We start from the raw sequence: 25,421 nt of genomic DNA, 5'->3' as shown, positions 1-25,421 counted from the left end.
TAAAACTGCAGACTATTTTCTAAATGAAGAGAAATTCCAAAATCTGAGAATCCTCGTGCAAGGTTTCCTAAATGTTAGTTTGCAGTTTTAGTCAGTGGTGAAGAAGGCAAATGCAACATTAGCATTCATTTCAAGGGGACTAGAATATAAAAGCAACGATGTAATGCTGAGGCTTTTTAAGGTCTCTCTTGGAATATTATGAACAGTTTTGGGTCCCTTATCTAAGAAATGATGTACTAACATTGGAGAAAGTACAGAGGACATTCATGAGAATGATTCCAAGATTGAAAGTGTTACCACAGGAAAACTGTTTGATGACTGTGGGCCTGTACTCACTGGAATTCAGAAGAATGAGGTGGATCTCATTGAAACCTATCAAATGTTGAAAGGTCTTGATAGAATGGATGTGGAGAGGATGCAGACACTTTTTAATTGCAGATAGTGCCTCTCCCATATCCCGCAAACAGTGGATTCCAGATCGTATCCACCCTTCAGGTGAAGTTTGTGGTAGAGTCATTGATAAAGTGCTGTAGCACAAAAGCAGATCTTTCGGCCCATCCAGAGCATGCTGACCTTATTCTGCCTTCCCATTTACTTGCACCTGTGCCATCGGCCTCCATACCCCTCCCGTTCACATACTTATCTTAACTTCTCAAATATTGCAATCAAGCACTTATCCACCATTTCTGACAGTTCTCAAATTCCCAAAATCCTTCAGTCTTCGTCCTAATTATTTCATTCTGCCTAGGTCACTCATAGTTATATGTGCCTTAATTAAACCTCTATTCATCTCCTGTGTTCCAAGGGAAACAGCACAGCTTAGTTAATCCTTTCTCTTAATTAAACCACACTATCCTTGTTGTTCCCTTCTGAGCCCTTTCTCATGCCATTGCAATGTTGTTATAATGTAGTGACTTGAACAGCATACAGTTCTCAAAAAATGCCCTAATTAGTATGAACTCCCAGTTAGTCCTTGATCAACGAGAGGAATATTCTGTAGCCTGCCTTAATTACTCTATCTACCTTTTCTATTATGTTTTGTAATTAATTCTAATGACACATCAAGTGTCTGTATTTCAGGTTTTCAATATACAAACATCCATTGCTTATTCCCTTGCTTTGCTTGCCCTCCCAAATGCAATCTCACACTTAGTCCCATTGCACTAATCCATTGATATCCTTTTGATCTGGAGCTTTCCTGCTTATTGTCTGCCTCATAGCTGGTTTTATGTTATTTGAACCCCTCAGAATTGTGCCCCCAACATTTAAGTCTGAATCATTAAACTACACCATAAAAAGGCAAAGCTCCTGGCACTAAACATTGTGGAATCCTGTTGCAAACAGTCTTTTGAACTAATAAAGCACCTGTCCACCTGTCCCCTTTTGCTTCCAGAAAAGCAGACAAATTTTGGATCTGATTTGCCACCTTTACTTATGGAGGCATGGGGCACTACAGTATGGAATCAGGTCCTTTGGCCCATCTAGTCTGTGCTAAATTATTATTCTGCCCAGTCCCAATCACCTGCAACTGGACTCCATTGGCCTGCCATCTTACTTCTCTGGTTAGTCTGCCAGATTTGGCTTACTCAAGTGCTTTGCCAAGATTCATGTAGACCGTATAAACCTCATTAAGCTGTCTCACAGCCGCCTCAAAACAAAATGATCATTTTTTTAGATGGATGCTTCCTATGTCAGCATGGTAACATAGTGGTTAGCATAAGGCTATTACAGTGCGAGACCTGGATTCAATTCCACCGCCATCTGTAAGAAATTTGTACTTTCTCCCCGTGACTGTGTGGGTTTCCTCTGGGTGCTCCAGTTTCCTCCCGCGTTCCAAAGACATGCTGTTAGTAGGTTAATTGGTTTCCTGGGTATAACGGCATCGCAAGCACATTGGGCTGAAACAACCTGTTAACGTGCTATATCTCTAAATAAGTAAGTGAAAAGGGCAAACTGCCGTGGCTTTATTACTAAATAAATAATTCAGTCTCTGGAACTAATGACCTGGAGATGCCCACTCAAACATACAATAGAATACAGGTAGGTAAATGAATCTAGAATAAAAGTTAGTATCAATAAATGTCTCCTCAACAACTTTCAATTCCTTGACCCTGACTGCCTCATTTTCACCATGAATGTCCAGTCCCTATACACTTCTATCTCACATGAAGGAGGCCTTAAAACTCTCCGCTTCTTTCTTGATAAAACAACCAAGTTCCCCTCCCTTCTACTGTCTGGCATATCTGATCCTCATCCTCAACAACTTCTCCTTCAGCTCCTCCCATTTTCTCCAGACTCACGGTGTAGCCATGGGCATCTGCATGGGTCCAGGCTATGCCTGCCATTTCATTGGCTACATGGAACAGTCCATGTTCCAAGCCTTCCCTGGTAATCATCCCCAACTCTTCCTGTGCTATATCGATGACTTCAGTGGTGCTGCTACATGCACCCATGCTCAACTCGTCAATTTCATCAATTTTGCCTCCAACTTCCACCACAACTGTTCCCATGGTGAGGCTTTCTTTTCCAGGACATCAGAGATGTCTTCCTTCTTCAAAGAATGTGGTTTCCCTTCCTCCACCATTGATGCTACTCCCCGCCTCATCTCCTCCATTTCCTGGACATCCGCGCTCTCCCCACTTTCAGCCACCTTAACAGGGATAGAGTTCCTCTTGTCCTCACCTACCACCCTATGTGCCTCCGCACCTAACTCATCATTCCTCGCAATTACCACAGTCTTCAACGGGATCCTACCACCAAACACATCTTCACCTCCCCCACTCTCTGCTTTCTGCAGGAACTGCTTCCTTCGTGATTCCCTTGTCTGTTCATCCCTCTCCACTGATCTCCTTTCTGGCACATATCCCTGCAACCGACAGAAATGATACACCTGCCCATTCACCTCCTTGCTCATTTTTATTCAGGGCCCTAAACAGTCCTTCCAGTCGAGGCAACTCTTCACCTGTGAATCTGCTGGGGTTGTCTATTGTGTCCAGTGGACCCAACGCAGCCTCCTCTACATTGTTGAGACCTGACGTAAATTGGGGACTGTTTTGTCAAGTATTGCCACTCCATCCACAAAGGCAAAATTTCCCAGTGGCCAACCATTTTAGTTCCTACCCCCCATTCTCGTTCTGACATGTCAGCCCTTAGCCTCCTCTTCTGACACAATGAGGCCATTCTCAGGGTGGAGGAGCAACACCTCGTTCTCCTTTTTGGTAGCTTCAAACCTGATGGCATGAATATCAGTTTCTCCTTCTGGTAATCTTTTTTCTTTTTCTCTTTTCCTCTCCAACGTCCTCCTCCTTCTGTTCCCCACTGGCCCCTTACGTCATCTCCTCACCTGCCTATCACCTCTCCCTTTTGCCCTTCCTTCTTCCCGTCCTCCTACGGTCCACTCTCCTATCAGATTCCTCCTTCACCAGCTCTTTACCTTTGCCTTTACCATCTACTGCCATCTAGCTTGTCCTTCCCCTCACCTCACCTTTTTATTCTGATGTCTTTCCCTTCCTTTCCAGTCCTGATGAAGGAGCTTTGCCCAAAATGTTGACTGTTTCTTCTTTTCCATAGTTGCTGCTGGACCTGCTGAGCTCCTCCAGCATTTTGTGTTTGTTGATCAATAAATGCTTCCCTGGAAATTCTTGGATTGTTCTTCAAGTGTGACGAGTTTATGAATGTCATTTTAGGAAAGGAAACCTGCTGTCTTTATTTGATTTGGAGTCCAGATTGTACGTGATTCTAGATTTACCCCTTTTGGTCTTAACTGCCTTGCAGAATGGGCTATAAGTTCTAAAAAAGAAATTCCTAAACTTCCCAACAGCAATTGAAATGAACAGTAAATACCAACCTCCCAGAATTGTTGACGTGCGATGAATGGATTAACGAAAGAGTCTAAGTTGCAATATTCAGCATGAACCAGAGGGTGAAGAAAATTCATTTATTTTGTAGGAGAAAGGGGAAAATTCTGCTTCTTGTGCTCAAGTGGTAAATTTTGTCATTTGAAAATCTATTTACACTTTACTTTTAAAATTGTTTTCCAGTGTATGGTCTGTATAGGAATGATCCTGTGGTATGTTATCATCAAGCAAAATAGCCTCCTTGGTCAGGTTCTGGGATTCGTTGTGCTGTATAGTTCGTTGTATAGTGCATACATATGGACAGGTAAGATGCCCAGGATGTAAAACCTCAAACTCAACAATCATAGCAGCATTTGAGGAAAGAGAAGCAGTCAGCATTTTGTGTCTGCAGTCTGATGAAGTGTCACAGAGATAAGGTGATGACTCTTTCTGGCCACAAATCCTGTCCATCTTGCTGAGCTTTTCCACCATTTTTGTTTTTTTTATTTCAGATTTGTCTCTCTCACTCTCTCTCTCTCTCTCTCTCTCTCTCTCTCTCACTCTCACTCTCACTCTCACTCTCACTCTCTCTCTCTCTCACTCTTTCTCACTCTCTCACTCTTCCTCTTTCTCTCTCCCTCTCTCTCTCTCTCACACTGTTTCACTCTCTCTCTCCCCTCTCTCTCTCCCCCCTCTCTCTCTCCCCCCTCTCTCTCCCTCTCTCCCACTCATTCTGCAGTCAGGGACCTGATGACAGAGGGAAAGGGGCTGCTTTCCCCTGTAAGTTTACTAATTGCTAACTTCATAAAAATTCCAGATGTTTGTTTTCTAAGTTATTTCCTTTTTAAGAAAATGGCATCCATCTGATTGCCTGTTTCATTAATTGGATCTCAACTGGAATGCAGATATTTGGTGACTTCTTGTAAACTGATTGAAATGTCACCCTGTTTATTGTACCAGGTCTGATTGCACTGTCATTACTTCTGTTGGAGCAAAATGTCTCTAAGCACAGAGGATTCTTCATTGTTGCCGGATGGGGGTAAGAACTTTCATTTTTGATTTTGCTGCTATGATACTTTGTGTTTGCAGAAACTGATTGCATTAAATTAAGTCAACAACAAATGGAAGTGACATGATAACTCTTTGTTTACTAAATCTAAACTGTATTGTTGATTGATCCAGATGTTTTGTTTGCCCTGTTATAGGAAAGATGTACTCGAGGGCCTGAGTTATAGCAAAAGATTGGACAAACTGGGACTTTATTAGAGCGTAGAAAACTGAGGGATAACAACCTTATAGAGGTGTATAAAAATCATAAGCGGCATGATTTAGGAAAGGGAATAAAATGGTGGAGGACATGGGTTTAAGGTGAGTGGAGGCAGAACTAAACGAGAGACCCGAGAGCCTCTTCTTCACCCAGAGGGTGCTGCATCTGTGGAACGAGCTGCCAGAGGAAGTGGTTGAAGCATGCAATAACAGTTCAAAGACTTTTGGACAGTTACCTGGTAGGGAAGGTTTAGGAAGATAAGTTGGACCATTAGGCCTGCTTCCATGCTGTATTGTCTGAATGGACTTGCTGTAGGCACTTGTCATGCTTTCCGAAGAATGCCTCATTGCAGCCTTCGGAATGCTGGTTTCTCAGGCACAGCTGCTGACAGCTTTCTGGCAGCTGGCAGCTCCCGTGCGGTTGGGATCCAGATCAGTTTAACAGTCTGAGCTGAGACAGGTCAACCAGAACTGATCCTGGCACAAAATTCCTCTGGAAGCCTTGGACAGCTGGAGAAACCTTCTGCCCGGATTCCCCTCCTGTCTGTACTGCCTGTGTTTTCCAGTCTGTTTGAATCAATTTGGACTAAAATAGTTAAATTATCAAAAGCCAGATACAATACACTTTAACAGAACTTTTAAACACAGCACTAATAATTAAAATAAAATTTGCCTTGCTTATTCCTCCCCTCCTTCCCCTGCAGTCACTCAAATGAATAGACTCATTCTGGATCCAAGAGCGTCCTGGCAAGTTCCTGCTCTCCCACTGGATGAGCGCAGTGGCTGAGCGCAGCCTGCAGCTTCTGCTGGAACTCAGCCACTAAGATTAGGATCTCTGCGGGAGGGTAGATGACCAAAAGTCACTGGCACTTAAGGTGGAAATCCAGCTTACTCATTGCTAACCCTGACTACTACTGTCACCATAGTTTTACATATAAGATAAAGCTGTTGTTCCATCCCCATCTCGCTGACCAATAAAAAGACTGGATGAGTGCATTGGAAATGCTGTGTGGACTCTGCTCGGAACTTCTCTTGTCATATATCCATTAGCTCAGTGGAGTTGGCCTGCAGGAGGGAGTGTCAGAGCAGATTGTAAGCGATGAGGCGGTGAACTGAGTCTGAAATCATTGCCTTAATGATCTTTGATGACATGAAAAAGAAGTTTAAAGCAGTTAAAATAGCCTAAGACATGAAATGTAGTTAAAAGTACATTGTTCTGCCGATAATTAATTTAAAATGTAAGTAGAGAAAATATACAAAGAAGCTTTATCAGTGAAGGTTGGTGACTGTATTGAAATAAATGGGATTGTTGTTTGAATACCAGATGAGGACCAGCGCTGGGCGCTGTTGTGAGCCCACTGGCACCTGAACTTCACCCAACCGTCAGCGGCCGTACTGCACTCTTTTCAGCAAAAGCTGCTGGTTCTCTGTGGAGCTGTGGCTCAGTGACATGCAGAAAACTGAAAAGCTTTGCACTTGTTTGCACTTCACCAGTTTTCAAAATCCTGGGATACTCCAAAGCATTTACTGAAGGAACTTTGAATGTGTGTCGCGAGGAAAACATTATAGCCAATTTATAGAAAGAAAAGCTCCAGCAAACATTCAGATTTTATTGACTTGATGGAGGGATAAATAGTCACCAAGACACCATAGATAACCGTCTGCTTTTTGTGGTGGAGTAACAGGACCTTCCATGTCCGTTAAAGGGGGCAGACAAGGACTCAGAAATGGAAGGGCAGCCCTTCTGTTGTAGAAATACTAATAAAAACAGAATCTAAATCTCAGACTGACCAAACTTGTTCTTGTCCTGTTTTCCCTTCTGGGAAGAGGCAACGACTTGCCGATAGCCCTTGTGGGACTGGTTAGACTTCTTTCTATTTGAATATCACTTACAGGTAGCACTCTGGGAACAATGGAACCAAAATGTATTCTGGTTAGGAGCCTTCAGCTCCATCTCCAGGCATGGCCAGGTTACACCATTACTGGCTGATCAAATTGACTGAATCTTGAAGAGGAGATGTCCATGGTCCATGAACACGACTTTGCTATTCTTTTTTTCGCACTATTAATTTATGATTTATGGTAATGTTATGCAAAAAAAACCCAAATTTCACAACATGTGAGCCAATGGTGATAAATGTGATTCTGATGAGGGAAAATCCTCTGCGATCAGATTTAGCTGTCACATGTGCATTGTCTTCTAGTGAAGGTAAGAGTGATCTTTTGGAGACAAAATATTGTTGTCACATTGAAGGTAGTCTCAATCGTAGGCTGTGATATCATTATATAAAATCATTTGAATTCAGAACAACTGTAACAATTCAAAATTTTGCGTGGAGCGAGGTTTGGCAGGATCAGCAGAATTTTATTTGAGGAAACTCATCAAGCCAGGGGGTCAGTACTAATTTAGTGAGGTATATAGATGTGAGAAATTGTACAGGATGTATCTAAAAACATTGTGCTGATCTGGTAAAACTGCAGTGTGGAGCTGCCTATATGTAAAGTAAACGTATCATGCTGTTGACAGAAGTAAACAATCCTAAAACTAAAGAATCAAACCAAAATCCCATAATCCTGTCAATTTCAGCTGAATTTATTCACTGCATTGTTGTTGAACTTCTGCTGCTTTGGCTCTGAAATCTCATCTGTGTCTCTACCTCTCTTTCCTCTAAAATACTGCTTAAAATTTGCTCTTTAGCTGAGCATCTGGTATTATCTGGAACTATCTCTCTGTAAGTGCCCTGAGGTCATTTCTACATCATTAATAGGACTGTATCTGGAAGCCCGTGTTCCCTGTGATGTGCCACAGGGATTGGTGCTGTGTCCATTGTCGTTTATATCAATGAGCTGGTTGGTAATGTGGTTAACTGCATCAGCAAATTTACGAATGACACCAAGTTTGGGGCATGTAGTAGATAATGAGGAACGCCATCATGACTTAGAGCGGGATCTGGACCAGCTGGGAAAATGGGCTGAAAAATGGCAGGTGGAATTTAATGCAGACAAGTGTGAGGTGTTGCATTTTGGTAGATACGTCTTACACAGTGAATGGTAGGGCACTGAGTAGTGCAAAAGAACAAAGGGATCTGGGAATACAGGTCCATAATTCATTGGAAGTGTGTTATAAGTTGATAGGGTTGCAAAGAAAACTTTTAGTACATTGGCCTGCATAATTCAAAGTATTGAGTACAGGAGATGGGATGTTAGGTTGAAGTTGTATGAGACATTGGAGAGACCTAATTTGGAGTATTGTGTGCCGTTTTGGTCACCTTCCTACAGGAAAGATGTGAACAAGGTTGAAAGAGTACAGAGAAAATTTACAAGGATGTTGCTGGGTCTAGAGGACCTGAGTTATAAGGAAAGATTGAGTAGCTTAGGACTTTATACTTTGGAATGTGAAAGATTGAGAAGAGATTTGATAGAACTGTACAAAATTATGAGGGGTATAGATAGGGTAAATGCAAGCAGACTTTTTCCACTTTTGTTGGTTGAGACTACAAGCAGAGGTCATGGGTTAAAGTGAAAAGTTTAAGGAGAACATGAGGAGAAACTTCTTCACACAGAGGGTCGTGAGAGTGGGGAATGAGCTGCCAACAGAAGTGGTGCATGCGAGCATGATCTCAACATTTTAAGTTTGGATAGGCAATAGACGTTGGTGCAAGTTGATGGGAGTAGGCAATTTAAATGGTTCAGCATGCACCAAAGGGCCTGATTCTGTGCTGTACTCTTCTATGACTGTGTAAACGTAGGCCGTTCTTGCTATTTATCTCTTGAGATGCAACCTCCTCGAGTTATGGCTGGGGGACCACATACTCTGCCTTCCACTATACTCTCTTCAAAGGCTGAAAGAGAACTTTGAGCTCCCTCAACTCTTTACTTTGGTCACCAGCAATCTTTTCCCTGATGTTTGACCTTTCTATAAATTTGGGGGCAGCCCTTTCTTTGTCAGCAGTCCATCTGATGGTTTGATTAAGTTTTGCATCAGTGTTGATATTGGAAATGAACAGTGTATGGTTTGGGAAAACTGTAAATAATGTAGTGGCTGGGCTAAAGATGTCTAGACAAAGATATTGGATAGAATTTTAGATCCATCAAACATTTTCAAGTGTGGATGCCATAATTGTCTTTAATGATGAACATCTGAGAGAAGACTGCTTTTCCTTACAACTGTGCATTATTATGATTAGTTATTTCAACAATTCTGGTTGTTTTACTAGAATACCAGCATTCACTGTGGGACTCTTATTGATTACTGCTCATCCAGATATGCAATCAGTGGGTGATTCGGCATTCTTTTATGGACACTATCAGGTAAGCAATAAATCCATATCTCTGAATTGTTCAAGAATGTTTGAAGCGTCATTTTGTTTTGCCCTGGAATTTAGCCATTTTGAACTCCATCCATCTGACCATCAGTTTTCCTCACTGTAGATCCATTGATCTGCTTGTTAACATTTCTGCCTACTTTATGTGGGCAGGTCCCTTCATATCTCACTGAACATCAGTATGCCATCTTTTGGTTCTTCCTTTGTTGAATCTAGCTAAATTGCAATCACTATTTCCAATTTCTCTTTCCCTCTCTAAGTTGGGCAATTATTTGGGTATTGTAGAACTAATATAAATACTCACCCAGGAATTGGTCAGATAGTTTCTGGAAAGCAGCCCTTACTTTTACAGGCTTAAGGGTGAAAGGTGTGTACAATGTACTGTGTATGTAATCAAAATGGCTTCTTTGGTTTGCTAGAGTAGGAATGCTTTTATGTCTGATAAGTTTTTTTCTCGCAGTTGTTTAGCTTTGGACTTGCTGATATGGGGATTGTATTCATTTGTTAACCAATCGGGAATGTTATTTTGTCTTGTGGGGCTGGGAGCTTGGGGGGGATTTGCGGTCTTTTGAGGGGAGGCGGGAAGGAGACGCCAAGGAAGGTGGACGTGTGCTGCACTGCTCGGTCGACCACGGGGGTGGTCCCAAGTATGAGGACATGGAGGCCGGAGGAAAGCGATGAGGAGTCGAATGGTTCAATGGTTGAGCTCCAACGATGTGCACTAAACTGACTGAACTTTGATAAGTTGGCGCCTTTTGCTTTTTCTTTTCCTTCATATATGCTGTATTGCATAGTACTCTTTTAGTTTTAGTAAAATCTTTAAAGTGTATTCCATGACGGTATCTGCTGCGAGTTTGCTATTGTGTGTGTACGTGCGGCATAAACTTGATTCTCACAGCACCTGCGTGTACGGGAGGTGGGATGGTGAGTGGCTGGATCTCCTTTTCCCCTGGACATACACCAGCCTGTTGGGTAAGTGTTACAGGTGAAATATTTAAGGGAACACGACGGGGAGGGTTCCTTCACTTAGTGAGTAACAAGCTCTCCATGGAAGCAGTGGATACAGGTTCACTATCAACATTTAAGAGAAATTTGGATAGGTACATAGATGGGAGGGGTATGGAGGGCTATAGTTCAGGTGCAATGACTAGGCAGATTAAGAGTTCGGTACAGACTAGATGGGCCAAAAGGTCTGTTTCTGTCCTGTAATGTTCTATGGCTCCATGATCACAATTGCCTTCAAGCAAGTTTAGATGTCGGAGCACCAGACACTATGGAAACAGGCCTGCAGTGCACACTAAGCACTTGTTTCCACAGTTTTCATTTTCTTGCATGCTAAGTACCAGTTTACACAATTTGCATTTTATTGCACGATAAGCACTAGTTTACACAATTTGCCTTTTATTCTCCTCACTTTCCCATCAGCTTCCCCTAAATTTCGACCACTCAGCTGTACACAAAGGACAGTTAAGGGTGGCCAATCAGTGGATCGATCTGCATGCCTTTGGGACTTGGAAGGGAAATGGAGCATTTGGAGGAAATTTCTGTGGTCTCAGGAAGAACATGCAGACTCCACACAGACAGCACTGAAGGCCATGATTGAATCTGGATTGCTGGAACTGTGTGGCAGTGGTCAGACCAGTCTGCACCATTGTGCATCATTATTAAGAAGAGACCCCTCGCTATCTTTCAGCATCTCAGGATGAGGAATAAATGTAGCCTTTTTTGTACCTATATGGATACCTCCAACCAAGCTATTAGGTATTTTCTTCTGGTTCTACAGTTTTTTGACCTTGGGAATGCACCAACAGTTGACCTTTACCCCTTCCTTTGTAGCTCTGCAAGAAGGGGTGCACTCTTATTCCCTGTCTTGCTAGGTTTACTTGTTCTGTAGTTTGATTTCCAATAACAACACTCATCAGCTTATTCCTGGTACTTGAGTGACAGACTGGGTGTGGTCGTTGTTGTTGGAAAAGAAGTATTTTGATAGCTGGCCAAAAGCTGGATGATGATGCGGAAGTGTGTGTCTTTAAGTGAAGGTTAGGTTGTTTTGCCTACAGAAAGAAAGCATTATGTGGGCTTTTACTTACTTGTTTTCCTTGTGCTTAAATGTGAGCTGCCTTGATGACAATCAACTAGTAGCACTCAAATCTGCCACAATGAAGGGCTTTGAGTGGATGGTAATGGCTGAAATTAACTCCTGACTGAGCGAAGGCCGAGACCCAGTACAATTTGCCTATCCCTGCAATAGATCTACAGTTCCCCATGCTGCTTTGGTGCATTTAGACAATAGCAAAACATACATCAGGCTGCTGTTTGTCAATTACAGCTCGGCATTCAATACCGTCATCCATGTATTAACCACCGGGTGTCAAAACCTGGCTCACTGTACTTCCTGCTCTAAGTGGATCCTCAGATTGCTTATTGGGCGACCACAGGATCGGTGATGGTATTTCCTCCTTGGTGACTGTCAACACAGGTGAACCTCGAGGATGTTTGCTTAGCCCACTGCTTTGCTTACACTGTATTCATGTCTGCGTGGATAAACACAGCTCAAAAGCCATATATAAATTTTGCAGATGACACCACCATTGTTGGCAAAATCTCAGATGGCAAAGAGGAGTGAGCGATCAGCCGGTTGAAATTAATTGAATTGAATTGACTTTATTATTTACATCCTTCATATACATGAGGAGTAAAAATCTTTACATTACGTCTCCACCTAAATGTGCAATGTGCAATTTATAGTAATTTGTAATAAATAGTATGTACAACAGCACAGTCAATATAACATAGAAATACAATGGTATCAGCGTGAGTTAATCAGTCTGGTGGCCTGGTGGAAGAAGCTGTCCTGGAGCCTGTTGGTCCTGGCTTTTATGCTGCGGTACCGTTTCCCAGATAGTAGCAGCTGGAACAGTTTGTGGTTGGGGTGACTCAGGTCCCCAATGATCCTTCAGGCCCTTTTTACACACCTGTCTTTGTAAATGTCCTGAATAGTGGGAGGTTCACACCTACAGATGTGCTGGGCTGTCTGCACCACTCTCTGCAGAGTCCTGCGATTAAGGGAAGTACAGTTCCCTTACCAGGCAGTGATGCAGCCAGTCAGGATGCTCTCAATTGTGCCCCTATAGAAAGTTCTTAAGATTTGGAGACCCACACCAAACTTCTTCATGCGTCTAAGGTGAAAGAGACGCTGTTGTGCCTTTTTCACCACATAGCTGGTATGTACAGACCACGTGAGATCCTCATCAGAAAATAAAGTATCAATTTGAGGCATTCTCAGCATACAGAAATAATTTAGATTTACTGTGTTATTAGTGCCCAGACCTCCACTGTTAATTGGTGTTTAGGGTAAAGACAAATCTGTGCAGTGTTTCATGGAGCACACTTTGGCACTGAAGTAAAAGGATGAGTATGGTAAAGGATTTTAAAATACGGCATCAGCACTTGTCTGCACAGTTGATATAGTTATAGGTGGGTGACCTTTCTACATCAAGGAGGAGGTATGGGACCTAAGCACTCCACAACAATTCAAGAGCAACTTCCTGTCTGTCATCAGATTTCTGATTGGTCCATGGACCCGTGAGCATTACCTCCTAATTCCTTTGTGTTCTCTATTCATTCCGTAGGTTATTGCACTGTCTTTGGGTAGAAGGTTATGGCTGAGGGCTGTTCTTGGATTGGAAATCTGTGCTGCTGATGTTGGGGATCAGTGCTAGACCTTGCTGTTTGTAGTATACGTTAAAAATCTGGATGTGACGATAGGAGTTCTGATTAGTAATCATGCAGAAGATGCAAAGACCTTTGGTGTTAACGAAAATGAGGATGGTCTGTTTGAGGAGAAAATCTTTAGCCAGAGGGTGGTGAATCTGTGGAATTCATTGCCGTGGTACTGCTTACATACATTGGTAATCAATGTACTTAGAATCTTTGGAGGCCAAGTCATTGGGTATCTTTAAAGTGGAGTTTGATTAAGTTCTGATTAGTAAAGGTATCAAAGGTCACAGGAAGAAGATAGGAGAATGGTGTTGAGAAGGATAATAAATCAGGCATAATGGAATGGTGGAGCAGACTCGATGGGCCAAATGGCCTAATTTGCTCTTATATCCTTTTTGTCATTCATAAAATATTGATGAATTGGCATTATGGCTGGAGAAAAGGTATTTGGAATCTATTCCTGGAAAGTATGAATTAATGCATCCAGAAGGACCCTTACAGAGAAAATATACAGAATAAATGTAGGAACCTAGAGAAAAAGAGGGATCTTAGAGAGCAGATTCAATAATAGCCTCTGTGTTACTTGTGCTGAACGTTATAGGCCAGAATGGTTTGGGCAGTTCAAAACTTGCCATTCATGAATCTGGTGACATGATGGTGCTCCTTGTTATGGTTTGCATATTTTCCTTGTAAACATGTGTTTCCTGCGGCTAATTCAGATTCTGCCTGATCCCAAAGGTATGTGAGTTGATTGGCCAGGTGTAATTAAGTGGTAGAATCTGGTTGGGGCAGGGTGTTGATGGGAATGATGTTGTGGTTGTTCCTTTCTGTGCATTGGGCGACAACCTTGGCATTTCTTCAGCACTTCTGTTTTTTACGAGAACAAGTTGCTAGCTGGACACTCAACCCAGCACAGATGGAAAACATGAAAGGAGCTGGCCACATTTGAACCCGGTACCACTCGCCTCAAAGTCCGGTGCAAAGGCCGCTGCACCATCAGATAGCTTTGATGGGAATGTGTGGAGATTAAATTATAGAGAAACAGAGCAGAAATTAAAAAATTGAGATATCCTCTGGTTTTATAATTCTTTCCACTTTATATTTTAAAAATAACCCTCATTCTTTTCACTCCAGATTCTATTGCTGCAACCTTTTTTAATATTAATTTGGGAAGCAATGCACATGTGAAGGGTATCACATTGACAACATCCACAGGGTTTCAGTCATTGCATGAGAAATCTCAGTCATTATAGGAATCATGTTGCATTTATTGTGGTGGAACTAAAATGCTGTAAGCAAAGAAGTTATCTTCATTTTGGGCTTTCACTAAGTAGTAAAATATATTGATCTATGTATATTACGCATAATGACTGAAAGCATTTACCTTTCATGAGCTTTGGCGGGGATTCTTGTTAATTTGCCATTCAAATTTACATCCACAGTTGTGTGATCATGTTTCTGATTCCTTGCTACATGTTTGTCTTTTACAGGTTATTAGTACAATGGTGGTCCTTTTGTGTAGCATTATTCTTGCAGGCTCGTCACTGATGCTACTGAGTCGAAACAGACAGAAGAATGCTTACCGGGTGCTGCAACGTAACTCTATTTCCAGGAGTATTAGTGAGGATGGTGCAGCGAATGAAATCCAAGTAACAGCTAGCAATGGAACATCAAATATAGAATTTGCATCAGGAGAAGGTGAACGTGTTTTAATGTACATTACACTGTATAGAAAAAGAAATGGAAATTCCTGCCTGTTACCTAATGAAAAATTCAACTGATTATTTTTTTTAAATTGTGGGAATAGTGTGGATTGTTCCTTTTTTCTACCCTGCTTTTACTGGCCTATTGTGAACTTCCACTGAATTGTTTTAAATTCGATTCATAGCTTGTTGTTGCCGAGTTTAATGATTGGTCCAAGTATCACCAAACCCTGCAAGTTAATAGGCATCCCGGGGAGAATTGTTGAACATACCCAGGGTCTGTGTATATTTATGGCAGTTTATGACATCTTCATCAGTGTACATGGTACTGAACCCACCAGATACTTAATGTCTAAAGTACATTTATTATGAAAACATGTATACTGTGTACGACTCGTGTTCTTGCAGGCAGCCACAAAACAAAGAAACTCAATAGAACCTGTCAGACACCCCACACAACAAACACCCAATGTGTGAAAACTTGAACTAGTCTAGCCATTCCCCTATGACCTCTCTTATTAACAAAGTATTTTGGCCCACAGAACTGCAGCTCATTGGATTTTTTTTAAATTTTTCACACCATTCCCTATAAACTCTAGAGACTGTTGTGCATGAAAATCCAAAGATGTGTAGATGGTACAAACAGCTGATACTGTGCATCACTGGTGAAGTGAGTGAGTGAAGAAGGGGTGTGGGTGGAGTGTCTATCGAGCAGGCTGCTATGTACTGTATGGTGTCAAGTTTCTTGAGTGTTTGATGACATCCATACATTTAGGCAATGGAAACTATTCCATCACAGTCCTGACTTCAACATTGTAGGTGGCGGGCAAGTTTTAGGGAGTTAGGGGGTGAGTTAATAGCTGCAGGATTCTAAGCCTCTGATCTTTCTTTTAGAAACATTGAGTTTGTGATAATTCCAATTTAACTTCTGGTGCATGGTGTCCCCAGGGTGTTGAAAGTGGGGTGATTCAATGATGGTAATGCCAACAACCTTACAACTTTTTATTTATGACATAATTATCTCAGAAAATTTAAGTTGGTCTTCACATCATCTGCAGTTATTCATTTCAGGACAAAATGCAGAGACTTATTACATTAAGATTTTAAAATAGTCATTTATGAAAAAGTAAAATTATTAAATTGAACAGTACCTGTTGTAGTTTGAAACGTTTAAGTGATAAACTATGTGTGTAAAAGTTAATTTTGTTTGCAGACAGAGGTAATTATAAAAATGGGTATTAAAGGTATTTATTTTATTAACAGACATTTGTGAAGAGCAAATAGAAAATCAAGGTGAATTATGTTATGCCAACCAGGAGGTTCCGAATGATAGCAGAACCATAAATACGACGTTACTGGGTGGTATGGTTATTAAAAGTTAATGATATGTCCTGTTTAATAACTTGAATATTTTACTAACGAAAGACAATATGAAATATATGAAGTGCACTGCAGGACTTTAATGTACACTGATCTAGAAATTCTTATAGATCAAAACATTATAGTGACTCATGACCAAAACACAACTAATCTGCCTTTTCTCAAGCCTCAAAAGTTGCAACCAGATGAATACAGCTCACGTCCTCTTCTATAGGCTCTCATCAGCCATCTAGAACAGGGTTTCCCTTCTTCCGCTGCTCTCACTTGCACCTCTCCTTCCCAGACATCCACCCTCACCTCATCATGAGCCTCCACATCCAGAACATCATTCACCACAATGACTGTCATCTTCAATAAGATCCTACCACCAATCACCTTTATCTCCCATTCCAGCACCCCACCTTCTGCAACACTTCACCTGTCGGGGTCATCTGTTGTATCCAGTGTCCCTGGTGTTGCTTCCTCTATGTTCGTGAGACCAATGATATTTGGAAAACGGCTTTGTTGAGCACCTTTGCTCCATTGACAATGGGGAGGATTTCCTGGTGCCCAACTGTGTTAATTTCATTCCCCATTCCCATTCCAACATGTCAGTCCATGGCCTCCGCTTCTGTCACAAGGCCGGTCTCAGGCTGCAGGAACGAAACCACGTATTCCATTTGGGCAGCTGCCAACCCGATGGCATGCACATCGACACAACAAATTCTGCTGAGTGCTGGAAATCCAGAGTAACACATAGAAAATGCTGGAGGAACTCAGCAGGTCAGGCAGCAGCTACGGAGAGGAAAGAGCAGTTGATGTTTCGGGCTAAGACTCATCATCAAGACTGGAAAAGAAGGGGCAAGAAGCCAGAACAAGGGGTGGAGGGAAAGAAGTATAAACTAGGTGTTAGGTGAAGCCAGGTGAGCGGTGGGTGAAGTGAGAAGCTGGGAGGTGATAGGTATAAAGGTAAAAGGCTGGAGAAGAAGGAATCTGATAGGAGAGGAGAGTGGACCATGGGAGAAAGGGAAGGAGGAGCAGCAAAGGGGGGAGGTGATAGGCAGCTGAGAGGAGGGAAAGGGGGAGGGGGAAATTACCAAACATTGGAGAAATCAGTTCATGCTATTAGGTTGGAGGCTCCCCAGAGGGAATATGAAGTGTTGCTCCTCCAACTAGAGAGTGGGCTCATCATGGCAGTATAGAGGAGGCCCTATACCAAAATGGCATGAGCATCAATTTACATAGAAATCCTTCAGTACAATACAGGCCCTTCGACCCACAAAACTGTGCCGAACATGTACTTACTTACAAAGTTACCTAAGGTTACCCACAGCCATCTATTTTTATCAACTCCATGTACCTATCCAGAAGTCTATTAAAAGACCCTATTGTACCCGCCTCCACCACCGTTGCCGGCAGCCCATTCCACACACTCACCACTCTCTCTGTGTTTTAAAAAAAAACAACTTATCCCTGACATGTCCTCTGCACCTACTCCCAAGCACCTTAAAACTGCCCTTTCACGTAAGCCATTTCAGCCCTGGGAAAAGCCTCTGACTATCGACACTATTGACGCCTTTCATCATCTTATACACCTCTATCAGGACACCTCTCATCCTCCGTCACTCCAAAGAGAAAAGGCCGGGTTCACTCAACCTATTCTCATAAAGCATGTTCCCCATTCCAGGCAACATCCTTGTAAATCTCCTCTGCACTCTCTCCATAGTTTCCACATCCTTCCTGTAGTGAGGTGACCAGAACTGAACACAGTACTCCAAGTGGGGTCTGACCGGGGCCTTATATAGCTGTAACATTACCTCTTGGCTTCTAAACTCAATCCCATGGTTGATGAAGGTCAATGCACCGTATGCTTTCTTAACCACAGAGACAACCTGCATAGCAGCTTTGAGTGTCCTATGGACTGGGACCCCAAGATCCCTCTGATCCTCCACATTGCCAAGAGTCTAACCAATAATACTATATTCTGCCATCATATTTGACCTTCCAAAATGAACCACCTCACACTTATCTGGGTTGAACTCCATCTGCCACTTCTCAGCCCAGTTTTGCATCCTATCAATGTCCCGCTGTAACCTCTGACAGCCCTCCACACTATCCACAATACCTCCAACCTTTGTGTCATCAGCACATCTACTAACCCATCCCTCCACTTCTTCATTCGGGTCATTTATAAAACTCACGAAGAGAAGGGGTCCCAGAACAGTTCCCTGACTCACCCAACTGGTCACCAACCTCCATGTGATCTGTCTAAAACCACCTTTTGCCTTCTGTGGGTAAGCCCGTTCTGGATGCACAAAGCAATGTCTCCTTGATTTCTCCGACTTCCAGTAATTGCTTCCCTTGCCCCCTTCCCTCCTTTTCTATTTCCCATTCTGGCTTCCCTCTTACCCCTTTTCTCTTCACCTGCCTGTTACCTTGCTCTGGTGCCTTTCCTCCTTCCCTGTCTCCCGAGGGCCACTCTCCTCTCTGAGCAGATTGTTTCTTCTTCACCCCTTTATGGTTTCCGCCTATCACCTCCCAGCTTCTCACTTCACCTCCCTTCCTCGACCCACATATCTTCCCTCTCTCCTGGCTTCACCCATCCCCCACCTTTCTCCAGTCTTGGCTTGAAACTTCAACTCTTTATTCCCCTCCTTAGATGCTGCCTGACCTGCTGATTTCCTCCAGCACTTTGTCACTCTTTGTTGGTCTGGATTTCCAGCATCTGCAGAATCTGTTGTGTGCAGAAGGAACTGCACTTGCCGAGTTTCAGCTTTATTATTCAGTCATTAATAAGGAAGTAATGGCAACACAGTTTCTTCCCACTGTGGCACTGTTAGCAGTGGTGTCATTCTGCACTAACTTCTCTAATTCTGGGCTCTAAATTAACTTTGATTTTAATAATTCAACCTTCCACTATGAAAACCAAGTCTGTAACTCCTTTTACACCTCTCTGAATCTCTACTTTCCTACCTTCAGACACTCCTTAAGAACCACCAGCTTGACCAGTTTTTTGTTCATATGTCCTGATTTCTCCTTTTAATGTTCAGTGTCACATTTGTTCTTAAACAAATATATAATACTGCAGATGATGAAAATCTAGAATGAAATCTGGAAATGCCTCACCTGTTAGATGGCATCTGTGGAGATTGGAACAAAGTTAATATTTCAGTATTGTGGCCTTTCAGCAAAAATTTTTTCTCTACTTTTGTGAATACTGTGCAACGTACTGAGTACTTCCAGATTTTTATTTTCTTTTGTTAGTATTCTGGTTGAGTACCTTTTGAATGTTTTACTATGAAAAAAGTACCTCATAAATACACAATGTTTTAATTTGGCCGAGAGGAAGATATGAGTTAGTATTTTGAATGGGCTGTCTTCCTCTTTGTGCAGTCACATTTCTGTTTGTGCATTTTTGATCCTAAGTTAATCAGTTGTACTTCTCAATCGATAATAGTTGTTTCCATTGTAATGACAACATGTTAGCTTTCTCCAACTACAAATCTTATCAATGATGTATCTACCAGCAGAACAAAATAGGGAGCCTTGCAACCCTGAAAACACGTTGATGCAAGAAACGGGGTGCTTACAGAATGGAGATCCACAGCTCGCCAGGCACGTGCTACTGTGTTTGCTTCTCATTATAGGCATGTTTGCTGTAAGTTTGACATTAAAATAATTTTGTTTCCTTTTAATAAGTATGTTAATCAAAAACAGAAACAAAAAAGTCACCAATATACTTTTCATGTAACATCTGCAAAATGCTGGAGGAACTCAGCAGGCCAGGCAGCATCTATGGAAAAGAGTAAACAATCGACGTTTCGTGCCGAGACCCTTCATGGTACTTGATTAGAGTGTGCTTGGAGAACTCTGTATCGATCTGGTCATGTTGTCAGTAGAGAGTGGAGAGAGTTCAGAGACAATGTTGAGGGATGATGCCAGAAATACCAGGGTACATTTATCAGGAAAAGATAAGTGGACTGAAACTCCTCACCCTTGAAAAGAGAAAGCTGAGGTTTCACCTGCTAGAGGTTTTTAATATAGTGGTAGGTTCTGATAGAGTGGATAAGAATATTTAGAGTGCATAGAGTGGTGAAGAGTATTAATCAAGGGAATTTGACATAAGAGGTTCAACAAGGAATCCAGTAGAGAACATGAAAGAAATTACTCAAAGAGTGGTGATGATGTGGAACTGGTTGCCACAGGAATTGGGTGCATCATTTAAGGCTTGAAATACACATGAAGGTGAAGGCAATAGGTGTTGACTTGATAATTTTGGGTGAGCAAAGATGGGAGAAGGCTAAAGAGCAGCATAAATTCCATCATGGGCAGGTTGAAATAAACTACCTGTTTCTGTGTCATATATCCTTGGCTACATTTTCTCCAGCTTCTTTTATTACAGTTGAGCCAGAGCAATGCACGTTAGTTTCCCTAAACAGATCTACATGAAGCACTGGCCTAGAATATTATAAACACTAATAGGTTCTGCGAATGCTGGACATCCAGAGCAACACAGAATGCTGGAGGGTCTCAGCGGGTCAGGCAGCGTCTATGGAAATCATTAAATAGTCCTTGTTTCAGGTTGTGAACCTTCATCAGGAGTGGAAAGGAAGGGCGAAGAAGCCCAAATAAAAATGTGTGTGGAGGGAAAGGAGTCCAAGCTCAAAGATGATAGGTGAAGCCAGGTTGGGGGTGGGGGATGAAATAAGAAGCTAGGCCACAGTTTAAGAATTAAGAATAAGGGATAGGCCATTTAGAACAGAGTTGAAGAAAAACTTTTTCATCCAGAGAGTTGTGGATCTGTGGAATGCTCTGCCTCAGAAGGCAGTGGAGGCCAATTCTCTGGATGCTTTCAAGAAAGAGTTAGATAGAGCTCTTAAAGATAGCGGAGTCAAGGGATATGGGGAGAGGGCAGGAACGGGGTACTGATTGTCGATGATCAGCCATGATCACAGTGAATGGTGGTGCTGGCTTGAAGGGCTGAATGGCCTACTCCTGCACCTATTGTCTAGGAGGTGAGAAGTGGGAAAGTTAAAGGGCTGGAGAAGGAATCATACAGGAGAGGAGAGTGGACCATAGAAGAAAGGGAAGGTCAAGGGCGCAAGGAGGTGGAGATAGACAGATGAGGAGAAGAGAAGAGGAGACGACACCAGGAGCACTAGATACAGTAAAAGGACCTCAACAAATTCGAAACTGAGGTGTTGCCTGGCTTGGAAAGATAGTTAGGGTCCCTGAATAGAGATGAGGGAGGAGGTGAATGGGCAGGTGTGGCACTTCTTCCACTTGCAGGGTTAAGTGCTTGGAAGGAGATTACTGGGGAAGGACAAATGGACAAGGGAATTACAGAGGGAGCAGTTCCTGCAGAAAGCAGAGATTTCAGGAGGAACTAGAGTTGTGTTTGGTGGTAGAGTCCATCTGAAGAAGGTGGAAGGTGCGGAGAATGACGTGCGGGATGCGGAGACTTATGGGGTGGTAGGTGAGGACAAGAGGAACTCTATCACTGTTGAGGCAGCAGGAAGATGGGATGAGGGTGAACGTCCAGGAAGTAGAGCTGATGCAGGTGATAGCAGTATCAGTGGTGGAGAAGGGAAATACTGTTCCTTGAAGAAGGAGGGCAAATATGATGTCCTGGAAAGGAAAGCCTATCCCAGGAATAGATGTGACAGAGAGAAAGGGGAATGATAGAGAAGCAAAAATCCAGAGTGGGGTGTCCAAGAAGAGGAGTGGTGTTGAAGACAGGACAAAGGATTATTGGTGTGGGTTAGAGAGCCCTTGCTAAAGAGCTGGGCTTGGAGACAGAGGCAACAGAAGAAGAGCTCAACAAGACCTCATTCTCTGTGACTACCACCCACTTCAGTGGGATTCTAAAACCAAACACATCTCTATCACCTCCCACTTTCTGCTTTCCACTGGGATAGCTGCCTCCATGATTCCCTTGTCCGTTCGTTCCTTCCTAATAATCTCCCTCCTGGCACATATCCCTGTAAGTGAAAGAAGTGCTACATCTGCTCGTTCACCTCCTCCCTTTATCTCCATTCAGGGCCTCAAACAGTCTTTCCAAGTGAGGCCACACTTCACTTCTGAATCAGTTGAGTTCGTTTACTATGTCTGGTGCTCCCAATGTGTTCTCCTCTACTCTGGTGAGGCCCAATGTAAATTGGGGGACCACTTTGCAGAGTATCTTTTCTCCATCCGCAAAGAGCAGGATTTCCTGCTTCCAACCATTTTAATTCCAATCCCCATTCCCATTCTGACATGTAAGTCCATGGCCTCCTCTACTGCCACGATTAAGCCATTCTCAGATTAGAGGAGCATCACCTGATAATCTGCCTGGTTAACCTCCAATCTGATGGCATGAATATTGATTTTGGTGATTTTTCTCTCTCCACTCTTCTTCAATTATCTGTCTGGACCCCTCTTAACTCTTAGCTTCTCTTCACCTGCCTATCACCTCCTCCTTGTGCCCTTGGCCCATCCCTTTCTTCCGTTGTCCACTCTCCTCTCCCATCTGATTCCTTCTTCCTTCTTCTCCAGCCTTTTACCTTTTCCATTTCTCACCCCCTAGCTTCTTACCTCATCCCTCCATGCCTCACCTACCTGGCTTCACCGATCATATTTTAGCTCAGACTCCATCCCTTCTCCCCACCTTATTCCCTCTATCTTTCCAGTCCTGATGAGGCACCTTGGCTCAAAATGCTGATTGTTTATTCATTTTCATAGATGCCTCTTGGCTGAGAATATTGTCTGTTTTTAATATTGCTTTTTACTGAAAATGTATTGTAGTGTAACTACAGTACTTAAGTTGTCTGCAGAACTTTTATTGATCCCTGACTGACAATATTCTGCTATTTTTCAGAATGTATCTAGTTGTTTGTGGTTGTTAGTTAACCCCGATCCAGGTCGCCTTTATGTCGAACTGCAGTTTTTCTGCGTAATCTTCAATTTTGGACAGGTTTGTGTTCTTTAAATGACTGCATTCTATGAAAGTATTTTGATGTTTGAATCATGATGTTGAATTAATTTAATGGTCAATAACAATGAAAGCAATAGGCTAAGTATTACATCAGTTTTTGTTTCCCTTCAGGGTTTTATTTCATTTGGCATATTTGGATTAGACAAGCATTCAGTCATTCTTCCATTTAAAAAAAGGTAAATAATTTTATTTTATGCAACTACATGATGTGTTCTTCCTGCTCTTCACTTTAAGAAACATGATTTGCATACTGAATAGACTATAATATACGTAGGTGAAATATGTCAAATTGTATTAAACTGGTAAATTATGTATTTTTTACAAACAGATTTGGTTTATAGCAATATGTTTTATCAACTTTGTAATTATGAGATGGGAGAAAGCAAACTATATGAATTCTGGTCTTCCTCATTATGCAGTTCTTGTGCCACAAGAATTGACTCAAGTGTTCCAAGACGGGCGAAAATCTCAGACTTTTTAGCAGTTTATCCATAAATAATAGCCTGTTCACTTAATAGGCTTGAAAATCTATGGTATGGAAAAGATTTTGGAACACAAACTGATAATTCAGTAGCTGAGCACATAAGGATGACTTGCCAACAGTTTACTCAGTATCATCGTGATCAGTGTGCCAAAGACATCGTTGAAAAGAGGAGGTAAGAGCTTCCATTAAGTTGTAGCATTTGCTAATTTAACTTGGTTGGACTTCAATAGTAATAATCTTGAAAATTGGTTGCTAAAATTTACTAAGATTCCATTACTAATTATAAAACAGTATGACAATTCAATTTTCAAATTTACAGCATGCATGAATTGGTTAAATCTGTTCATCAATATAATGTGCTTAATTGTGACACAGTATATTAATGAAGAAATGATTTGTGGAAAGAAAGTTGAAATATTAAGGTATTGAAAACAGTGCTTCATTTTAATTAGGGATTGTTTGTGACCTCTTTCTACATATTTCAATGGCATTTTTCCTTTCTACAGATGTTTTACATGTCGGATTTCATCCCAAAACATCAGCGCTTCCTTCTCCCCCCACCCCCAGCCCCTAAAGATGCTGCTTGACCCCCAGTGTTCTCCAGCAGATTGCTTGTTGCTCTTTCATGCAAGCATTGCTTTATCTTCAGAAGTAGAGTGTTATTTGGATGAATTATTGTGATTACTGCATAGTTGAGTGAACTAATTGCATCATGAAGCCCCTGTGATGTGATGGATAATGCAGTGCTTGCCCAACTTCCATTAGTGCAGGTAGGAACACACTGCTCGATGGAAAAGTGGAGACATCCATTTTCAACAGAGCAAAATTCTTATTTAATTTTTCCCTGTTACAGCGAAATGCTCTCTCGCAGATAGAACGGTGAGCATAAATCAATTTTCAGTTGTAACTGCAGTTTTCAACAGTTAATTTGTAATTTAGTAAGCTCTCAAGTGTATTTCTCTGTGTACATTACAATCCCACAAGGATCTCAACTGAATTCATGTAACCCTGCCTCCTATAAGAATGCCGTTACATTATCCCATTATAACTGCTCCGATGACAAGATAGGTATCTCATGGGTTGTGTATCACCTTCTTGAACAGTGGTTTCCTCCGTATGGTGTAGTTGACTGAGTTCCTTGTTGCATCTCTTCAATTTCTGTCATCTCCATTTCCACTCCTGGACAGATCCCATTGTCCTCCACTAATGTCAAGTTCAACAGATGATCATTCACAATTATTGCCACCTTCAATAAGGTTCCACCATTAGACACACCTTCGCATCCTCTTCTCCCCTTTAAGCATGGTAAAGAGCTATTCCCTTTGCAATTTCCCAATCTACACTCCCATCTCCTGAAACCACTTCTATTTTCACAGCACTTTCCCAGACAAACATGGATATGCAATATCTCTCCTTTTCTCTTTCTTTCCTACCTATCTGGACCCAAACAGTTCCTTAAGGTGAAGCACTGATACACTTGCATGTCTTCTAATCCAGTGCATTTTGCTTGGTGTTGTCCGTGTGGTGTTCTCTATATCAGAGAAATCAAATGTGGCTTGATGATCACCTTACAGAGCATCTGAACTTAAGCCTCAGGGGTGATTCCTACAAAACACTGGAAGAACTCGGCAGGTCAGGCCACATCAATGGAAAAGAGTAAACAGTCAACGTTTTGGGGCGAAAAATGTTCTGGCCAGAAAAGTCTTCTGTTTACTCTTTTCCATTGATGTTGCCTGACCTGACCTGCTGGGTTAT

At 42.1% G+C, this 25,421-nt stretch overlaps 1 protein-coding gene across 7 annotated transcripts in view; it reads left to right on the top strand.

Moving 5' to 3' along the window:
- The window catches only part of LOC132392593 (integral membrane protein GPR155-like), an 89,225-nt gene that overhangs the window by 55,611 nt on the left and 8,193 nt on the right, over positions 1-25,421 (top strand). For 4 of the 7 annotated variants that reach the window (XM_059966682.1, XM_059966681.1, XM_059966685.1 and 1 more), the window contains 9 exons: positions 4,041-4,161; positions 4,797-4,875; positions 9,320-9,413; positions 14,638-14,845; positions 16,114-16,227; positions 19,740-19,867; positions 23,066-23,161; positions 23,294-23,358; positions 23,701-23,838. In XM_059966682.1, the coding sequence (XP_059822665.1) occupies positions 4,041-4,161; positions 4,797-4,875; positions 9,320-9,413; positions 14,638-14,845; positions 16,114-16,227; positions 19,740-19,867; positions 23,066-23,161; positions 23,294-23,358; positions 23,701-23,838 (1,043 nt within the window). Of the gene's footprint in view, positions 1-4,040; positions 4,162-4,796; positions 4,876-9,319; positions 9,414-14,637; positions 14,846-16,113; positions 16,228-19,736; positions 19,868-23,065; positions 23,162-23,293; positions 23,359-23,601; positions 23,839-25,421 lie in introns of those variants that run through there. The other 3 variants (XM_059966684.1, XM_059966683.1, XM_059966687.1) reach the window with 3 other exon arrangements.

Source organism: Hypanus sabinus, chromosome 4 (genome assembly GCF_030144855.1).
Source record: "Hypanus sabinus isolate sHypSab1 chromosome 4, sHypSab1.hap1, whole genome shotgun sequence".
Lineage (NCBI taxonomy): Eukaryota > Metazoa > Chordata > Chondrichthyes > Myliobatiformes > Dasyatidae > Hypanus > Hypanus sabinus.
This window is presented reverse-complemented; position numbering and strand designations above follow the sequence as displayed.